This window comes from Solanum stenotomum, chromosome 1 (assembly GCF_019186545.1).
Source record: "Solanum stenotomum isolate F172 chromosome 1, ASM1918654v1, whole genome shotgun sequence".
Lineage (NCBI taxonomy): Eukaryota > Viridiplantae > Streptophyta > Magnoliopsida > Solanales > Solanaceae > Solanum > Solanum stenotomum.
The window spans coordinates 20,912,137-20,921,465 of NC_064282.1; the positions used below are offsets into that span (position 1 = coordinate 20,912,137).

Here is a 9,329-nt window from a genome sequence, read left to right on the forward strand (position 1 = left end):
CCCCCCCACCCCCTACCAGCCCCCACCCCAAAAAAAAATTAAGTTTGTTTTTAAAAAATATTTTCAATTTCAAAAATTATTTTCTACTCTAGTAAAAATAAAAGAAATTTTTCAAAAACATTTTTCATTCATAAATCAAACACAAAAAATCTTTTTCGAAAAATATTTTGTACTCACCAACCAAACATGAGAAAATAAGTCAAAAATCAACTTGTTTTCCAAGAAAACATTTTCTAGGAAAACATTTTCCATGGAAAACATTTTCCTTCATACCAAACACACCCTAAGAGTTCTGTCAAGTTATTCTTCTTTTAGTTAGCATTTCTTTCGACTTTTATAGCAGAAGTTAGAGGGATATGATTGATGGTGGGTCATGTGGTTTCTCTTGAATGTATTCCTCCTTCAGTTCGCTTCATAGGTTATTTATGTAAAAACAATTCTAAGTCACTGAGAGTGGTTGCCGTTTCTGTTTGTATTTATGTTAGAGCAAATCTTTTGACCATTCCATTTCTCACACAATGCTGATCTACTACAGTACCTAAAAGATTGTTAGCAAGTTTTTCAAATTATCCACTCGTTTCTGCTGTTCTAAAAGATCTCCTATGTTCTTGAACATAGGTGGTTGGGACGGATGAGGCAACAACTTGCGTAGGCCTTGTCATAAGGAACCAAAACAGTGGAATGTAAGAGGAACTATTTAGACAAAAAGGCATCACTAATTTGCATTCAGGTGTTCAAGTCTAACTATTGTGATTGTGACTTCGCTACAGTACATCTGTTGCTCACTTGGATTCACTAGATGTTGTTGATATTGGCCTGGCCCAGATGTTGGCTTTTGTTGTCAATCAAAGCTCTGATGCCATGTTGGATGTATTCTTCTCTAATCCTTTATGTTAAACAGCATTAGTAACTAGCTTCTTTTTTGTTCTCTATTTTTTTTTTACTGTGGATGCCGACATTGGAAGTGTATAATATGCAGGTTCATCTAATTGGTGGTTTTGATGATGCCTCGCCTGAAGTCAGGCCAAGATCCTTCTTATTCTTTGATTTTCACAGAGATAGTGAGTCATTTAGAGGTTAGATAATGAAGCTGAATCTGTTGGACTTCTTGTGCAGCATGTTAATGGTATTACAGAAAGTCACGGAAAGTTGGAGGGCTATTCCTTTCCTTTGTGTAAGAAAATAGTTGACAGCCTGGCAAAGAGTAATATGAAGTTCCAGATTCACACACTCCATGTTCTTGGGCATAATACAAGACGAGATACTGAAGGAAATGCATACCCCATCTTCACTGGTTTCCTGGTAAGCTGTATTTTGTATTTCACATTAGTTTATACCGTTGATTATTACAGAGCAAGGGAGGGAAAACTTAGTGGTAAAAGTCCTCCCCCCAATCTTAAGGTTTAGGGTTTGAATCAATAATGATGAAAAGTGGGAAAGGACTGTCGCCATTTGATTCCTGGTTAGGGAGTTGTCATTCCAGTACAGTCGTTACAATTCGACATTCCAAGTTGCAATACCACTTCTGAGCTACTAGATAAATCATATACATTTTCTGAATTATTTTTTCTGTAGACATAACTCGTGAGGTATCTCTAAGAAATCCAAGTTCCTTAGACGTACTGGTTAAAGCCTGTATCTGGACCTTGAGTGAAAGACAAGACAATTGTGTGGGACAAAGTTGCGAAATTCAATTCTTTTGGAGGAGCTAACTTTTTCATTTTCTTACTTTTTAATGGAAGTTGTTCAGTAGTTAAATATCCTTTATATTTCTCTTATCCTAAAGTGATCTCCAGTTTTTGGAAAGGGAAGTCAACTTTTGACTTAGTGCCTATGACAACCAGACGTGGATTTTGAATTTGGACAGAACATAATATACATATTCCAGTTGGTGCCATTATTTGAAATTAATAGGAAGCCATGGAAGCATGTTTTGATATCCATTATGTGAATCTGAATAAGATAAAAGAAGAATAGAGCTTGAACCATAGATAAAAAATCTGGATAGTTTTTTTTTTGTTCTACATTAATTGGACAGGTTGCTCTGGTTAGTACTTAATTCCACGAACTGAGAGTGAGAGGTAGGGTTATTCATGGTGGACCTTAAGAAAATATGAGAACCACCTGGAACTTCTTACTGACTGCTAACCCAGGTGAGAGACAAACAATAACCAGTTGGAAAGAATGATGCCAAAAAAGACCATATTTAGTTGCAAATATAGCTTAAATGTCAAAGTTACCGATTTCAAAAAAATATTGCTTAAATGTCTGTGCTGGCAAAGATCAGCGGTCATCTCCTTTGACTAATCATAGTAGTGTGACATCATTTTTCCTTGAGGGAGGGGAACTCATTTATAACGTGAGCGACTCATTAACTCACAATTGACCTGCTGACTACACATTCCAACAGATGTTGATTGATTTATATTACATTACTCTAGGAACATAAGATTTTTGGATTCTACTTTGAATAAATGAACTGTTGACTTTTTCTACGCCAATTCTATGGCTATCATATCATTTGGATTCTTGAAACCAAATGGCCATCTGCACAGTGAGATGAATTGGTTGAAGTTGAGCTCCTTGCTTGTGTTTTTCTTTTGGCTTTGTATATCTATTGGTGCTTGATGCTCACCGTTAGTATCTGTAATCAGCAATCAATCTGTTTGACATTCCTGTCATTTGGCACAACCGTAAATAACGTCTGTTATCTAATGAACTGGAGACTGGCAGGTGTATCTATCTTAGATGAAATACATGCTTAAATTAATCTTTCAGATCTACACTAACAAATTTGCAGTGAAATAACAAGTGTGAGGTTGCATTTTACTTGTCATCCTACTTTCTCTCTTTGCCGTGATTCTGCTTAGTATTATTAGGGAAAAGTGGGAGCAGACAAAGAGATTGCAGACTTAGGTCAGGAAGGCACATTGTTCAAATTGGGTCCTCAGATGTATATAACAGAAACTCTTGATCCTTAATTCTGGATGGATGCCAATCTAGTGGTTGGTATTCATGATGCATGAAAGGGAGAGAATTGCGACTACTTACATGGTTTTAAAATGCACACACGTATAGATGGAAAGTAAATATTAATTACCGTGTCCGGGAGAAAGAGGTATTGGGTTCTCATTTCATTTCTTAATGGTACGGTTGAACACAGGCAGGCTATTATGAGTTACCTACCCATTCTCTGTGTGCCTCAATCAGCTGATTACCAATACTTTCTGTTTCTACTCTGTGACAGAAATGATTTGTTGGAGCAGAAATTTCTCAGTATTCTACGGATCTTCTTGGATAAAGATTCTAAATTCTTTTTTTTTCCAAATTCATTTGCTCAGGCGGAAACTGCCACTGGGTCTATTATCCCGGCAAACTTTGATGCAACAACAAGATGTCCCGACGAAGTTGTTAGGAGAATACGAGTGTCTGCATCTTTTGAGGATCCAAGTTGGAAAGGAAGATTACTTGAGACATATGATACTCAGACTGATCAATTCGTGATTGCTCCATGCACTTGGTAAAACTTCTTACTTTGGATTTTCCTTATTTACTCCTTATGGCATTACCTCGGGGTGTTTATATATCTTATCCTGTCATGTTATTTCCCAGTTTGTTGTCTTAATTCTCTGAAGTTGTCATCTATATTTCTTATGTTTATTTCAATTTTATTTAGATGAATGGTGAGAACAATTTATAGTTACACAATCATGTTAACTGAGACACTAGTGAGCTTACAAGAACTTTATCTAGCTTCATTGGGAAAAAATAGGCTACGAATTAACTATCAACTAATAGAGCCTAGGTAATTGGAACAGTTCGTATTAAAAAGAAACGTTGCCATCAAATCCACGATCTCTTGGTTACACTCTTTTTATTTTTTTGGCTTTGCCACTTGAGCTAGGCCTCTTTGATCTTTTAAACTTATCTCTTAATGGACTCCATTTTTTATACCATAGGGACATGCGCAAGATGCATATTGCCCTCATGTTACAGAATTTATCTGACCAGGAAATCCTTCTTACGTGTTCCACCTCTCCTTCTGCTGAGGCTCCAGATTTCGTGGATAACCAAAGAAGGTACTACAGCATTTCCACAATTACGACACTTCAATCCCTTTCCAGGATCACGGATTTGTCAGCGTGCTAGCCACGTGAGACATCATTTTAACAAATTCTTTCCACAGGCAGTGGGACTATTTAATTCAACACCCAGATTGGAGTGAAACATTCCCTTTCAAAAAGCCACGTATATTTCAAAGGACAGAAGATAAGAGTTGGGTGAGGCACCAAGCAAAATCTAGCAGCTCATCTTATCCATACGCTGATTAAGGCTGTTTCGTTCAAGGGACCATCTAGGGGTAAAGGGAAGTTGGCGCGTGTTATGTGGTTAGTACTAATGTCTCTCTTAAGGTTATTTGGTACAACGGAAAGGGGTAAAAGTGCGTTAACTTCCCAGTTTCCTTCCATTTTTACTTGTGTTAAAAAGCTCAAGGGTGATATTTCCCCTCTCCAACTATTGCAGGTTAAATCAGTTGTCTGAAGCGCCTTGCTTCTGTGGTGAAGTGTACGAGTCAGAGTCACAGTTTAAATATTCTATTGATAAATAAAAGCTTGAAATGATGAGCTAATTTCTTAATTAGATTTTCCTAGTACATTGCTTGACAGGATAAAGGTAACAGTGACTTCTGTTCACATGTTCTCCATTGATGAGCCAAAACTTGAAATGCTTGCCAATTTTCTTGTTAGTTTGTCTTATTATTTGTTTGATACAATTAATTGGTTTTCAGATAGTATCACGCAACATGACAATTCTTGAACTAACTAAAAGGAAGGGGGGACCACCATTGTAAAGTGAAAATATAAGTTTACCTATTAAAAACAAAGAAGATCAAATTTAAATACAAGGGTCAATCAAACTATTTAATTTTTTATGCGAATTCAAGCAAACAAAACTTCACAAATAGTTGATAATTCAAACATATATTTGGAAACTGTAGTAAAAAAGAAACTACCTTGCTTTTCCCAAATAGTAGTAGTGCGACATAGAGGGGAAACGAGAGGGATACTAAATATTCATCATGGTTAGGTGCTAATCATAGCTAAAAAGAGATATAAAAAGGATTGTACTGAGCTCTTTTGACATTTCTCAATTTTGAAGCCCAATTATTCTAAAGCGGCAGTAACAAGATTCTATCTAAGGACTCACATAATAAAAGTGTTTTCCGGTCACCAATACACAGATATGAAATACCTGGGCAACCCCCATCCTAAACGGATATATATTACACTAATACAGCACAGACAGTATCCTTTCGACGTTTATCCTTGTACTATCTCCTATTGGCAAGCAATATTTTTGCTAATACACAGTATGAATGCCATGAAATCAAGTCAATGGCTTCTGCAACTCACTGGGCCCATGAGCAAAATGGCATTTCTCTCCAAATGTGCACAAACCTTTTGAAAAATTTGCACACATCTTTGTTTTAAGTGGGCCAGGAGGATCTCGAGTAAATGGGACAGATTTCTTCAGCCCGCCTGTAGGTGTACTGATATTCGATATGAGCTCCCTTACCATGGCACTCGCCTGATTAATCTGATCAAAGGTTCCTTGGAGTTCAACATTTCTTTTGTTAGTGTCCGTTTCCTGCTCCTTTATAAAGAGCTTGACACCAGTAACCCGACATATGTGTTTTGAGTTCACACCATTCTTCCCTATGATGTTTCCAGCAAGAGATGCATCTATACTAATGGTAGTTGTTGCAGATGCTCCAAAGTTTGTAGCAGCTAGACCAGGTTGGGACGGTTCAAGGTAGCCGGAGAACCCAGTCGGAGGACCTTTGGCTTGGAAATCATCATACACTGGACGCACTTGCTTCCCAATCTCCATCTCACCATGAGCAAAGTGGCACTTATCACCAAACCTGCACCCTTCTACAGTGTTGAACTTGCTGCAAAACTTCAATTTCACAGCTGGACCAGGACCATCACTAAAAGATGCACTATTCCTTCCAAATGGAGGTGCTGGGTTTGAACCCATGTTTGATAGCTGGCTCATAGCAGTGTAGCCAGGAACATAATGAAGAAAGTGACATCCCGCCCCAAATGAGCATCCAGAAGTGCTACACCACATCAAGAAAATGATTGTTAGCGTAAGCACAACTGACCAACCAAAGAGACAGGCAAATGGAGCCAAGAAAAGAGAACACACTGGTGTGAGTATTGTTAAACGTCAGCATGTTTAGAGTATTAGCTTTCTCCCTTCCTGTTTTACAAGCTCATAACATTGTTTGAGCAAACACTACCTACTATTACATGCATAGAGTGATTGCTATTAAGCTATAATGGCACTAGAAATAAAATATTGCTATCTGAAATAAGATTACCACCTTTAAGAAATCCTGTCTATTCAACATGAACTTACTGGCGACTGCGAGAGATGATTGAAAACTAATATACCAAGTAATAGTGCTAAAAATATTTATCACTAAACAATGACCATATGAATATCAAATGACCTTATTCCATAATTGTAAGGCATGATACACGAGAAACCAACACCAGAATCATTAATCTGGATGCCAGGTAAATCAGCTCATAGATCAACTGCTTTCTGATTACTTGAAATTAGAAAGAGAGTACACGAGTAACTTCAGCCTGAACTAAATAGATAAATTTATGGGGTTCATTCTTCATCTACATCGAATTCTTGATGCTAAACGATTCCATCTCAAAACATAAATCAGATCTATTAACCACAACTCACAAAGGCGAGTTAAAATTATAATTTCAAATGAAGAATAGTCTAACACACGCACAAAAAAACAGCACAAAAAAGTTATGATGCTTCCAGGTTTGCATGATTGGCATATACGTAACATTTAAGAAATGTTTGATGTTAGTTATTATATATGGTACAACAGCAGCAATGATGACGTCGACCACACCATAACCTCAAAATAGTTGAGGTAAGGTTGTCTATGTGACTTTTATATCAATTCCATTAGGAACAATTTTATTTCAATACTTACGATTACTAAGGGTTTGTAACACTAGATGTTCTAAACATAAATACACTTGTCCAACATTGACATACAGATTTATGAACACGTGACCTAATGTAAGTTCACTAAAATAGTGTTCCCCATATTTTGGAATGATATAAGTAATGGTATTTACCAGGCAAAAGTTCAGCTTACCTACATCCGTTGAGCATTAAAACCTACACTCATTTCATATAGACTCCATATCTACAACGACAATATCTCTTCTTCTTTTTTTGATAAAGTTAACATTATAACGACAGTATCTTTTTGTCCATATACCATTTATGGACTTTTCGATTAACAGTATTAGCTGGCTAAGAAAATAAAATTTAGTGTTTAATCTTCTTGTCGTTATTGAAGAAGTTGAATTTTTAATGCTTGTATTGTACGATAAAGAACAGTTATGCCAAAACACTACAATCTTAGTATGAGAACTACGTGGTTTTGTAATGTGCACTTTTTTGGTATTAATAAAATTGATCAGTTCGACCAACAATAAAAAACACTACAATCACTGAATAATTAAAATGAGGAAAACAATTGTACTAAGTTCATATACCACCCCCAGAATCCCAGATGTATTTATGACTTCCAGTACTATCAGTGTAGTGGTTACCAGACAGTAATGGTTCTATTAGAGAACATTGTCACTAATTTAGACCAGTAGCTAAAACCTAGCTTATAATCCAAAACAATATGCATTGTTAGAAGCTCACAACACAGGCATAGAGAATACAGTAATAAAGATTAGGTTTAACAGAGATTATATAGAAAATATGGGAAGTTTGACGAGTATCAATTTCAGGCTCTATTCACACACTTCCACACTCAACCTCAAACTTGAAAAACATTTTCCCACGACATATCTTAGATAAACAGTGCTAGATCCAACACTTTGGCTTGAACATCCTCAATGGTATAGAAATTTTCTATAGGGAACCTGTGAGTAAATACAGCTGATTGAAAATGTCGGGAGAAGAGTGCTTGTTTCTTTCCCTCTTTTCCCTCTTTTTATTTTTTATGAGCAAGAAATAGTCTAGGGCCAACCCTTAAGACCAACAGCAGCCTTCGAAACTAGGGGATAACAGGCCCTCCCCTCTACCCTTCTCCACTTGAATACCATGCTTAGTTTGCAGGCACAAGGCTCGAACCTGTGACCTAAGTCACAACTCACAAGTCCCTCAATTTTGGCCACTTGAACTAAGCCCTGGGGCTTCTTTTTTACATTCATGATGACATGATATGTATTGCTCCAACAACATTTGGATTTTTCTTTTACCATCGCAATCTTGTCATTCCAAATGTTATGGTTCAAGCATTACAAAACATTATAACATAAATGAATCAAATTGAGAAAACTTGTTTTTGATAGATGAAGCATGAAACCTGTAAAACTTCATGCATGGCTTTGATTTGCTTCCTACACCAGTCGTAAAGGATTCTGATTCTGTTACAAAAGATTAAATAGTTCTCTTTAGTTCATAATTTCCGGTGCATTAGCAATTACGAATATATATATTTAATAGAATCAACTATTCACACAGTACAATGCTGCAAACAACCCAATTTTAGTATTTCTCATTACAAATTCCAAAATCACCTAACCCTTACGGTATCATTAAACAACTCCCAAAACTATAAAGATGATCACTTTTATCGAGCTTTTACAACAAAAAGGCTTAGAATACAAGAATTAGTGCAATCGAAGTAGACCCAGAAAGAGAAAACTAACCATCTCTTGATTTCTTCATGCCTCCACTGCTACCGAAAGCACCGCCTACTCTTCTCTTCCTCCCAAACTCCATTATCGGCCGTTACACAGTGAAATTGAAGCAGATAAATACACCCAAAAATGAAAGAATTTAACCAAAACAAAAGCACTGGAAAATGCTAGGGTTTTGGTTTGGGCAGAGGGAATTGGGCGATTAAAGATTGAGATTCAAAATTTTGCAGCTTTAGATCCGCACCTGAATGTGTAATCCTCGTATTTGTTCCTTCACGGACACCTAATAAGACAAATGTAATTAGTGAACTAGATGTATTAATAATAATTGCAATTAATTATATGTAGTAATTACTCCCTCCATTTCAAAATAAATAAATTAGTAAGTCAATACACACCTATTAAGAAAAAAGATTTAACAAGTAAATTGAATACCAATTTCCACTTTTGTCTTTTTAGTTATTGTCAAGTTATTTTTAAAATATTAATAATTCAAAGTATTTATTTTTGTTACTAATATGAATAATTAATTCTCTTGAAATTATGACCTAAAAAATG

The 9,329-nt window shown here is 36.2% G+C and overlaps 2 protein-coding genes across 3 annotated transcripts in view; one reads left to right on the forward strand and one right to left on the reverse strand.

Moving 5' to 3' along the window:
• LOC125853298 (protein N-terminal asparagine amidohydrolase) overlaps positions 1–4,358 on the forward strand; it is a 7,697-nt gene extending 3,339 nt beyond the window's left edge. Inside the window, exons 3-9 of one of the 2 annotated variants that reach the window (XM_049532965.1) lie at positions 619–683; positions 771–870; positions 980–1,018; positions 1,117–1,302; positions 3,342–3,520; positions 3,960–4,079; positions 4,187–4,358. In XM_049532965.1, coding sequence (XP_049388922.1) covers positions 619–683; positions 771–870; positions 980–1,018; positions 1,117–1,302; positions 3,342–3,520; positions 3,960–4,079; positions 4,187–4,331 — 834 coding nt within the window. In that variant the 3' untranslated portion in view covers positions 4,332–4,358. The remainder of the gene's footprint in view (positions 1–618; positions 684–770; positions 871–979; positions 1,019–1,116; positions 1,303–3,341; positions 3,521–3,959; positions 4,080–4,186) is intronic. The other variant, XM_049532966.1, reaches the window with a different exon arrangement.
• Positions 4,359–5,114: 756 nt separating this feature from the next.
• LOC125847063 (zinc finger CCCH domain-containing protein 14-like) lies at positions 5,115–9,053 on the reverse strand. Its single transcript, XM_049526770.1, has 3 exons — positions 8,781–9,053; positions 8,435–8,495; positions 5,115–6,124 (listed from the first exon to the last, which is right to left on the reverse strand). The coding sequence occupies exons 1-3, from the start codon at positions 8,851–8,853 to the stop codon at positions 5,389–5,391; spliced, it is 870 nt and encodes a 289-aa protein (XP_049382727.1). The 5' UTR covers positions 8,854–9,053; the 3' UTR covers positions 5,115–5,388.
• Positions 9,054–9,329: the final 276 nt, after the last annotated feature.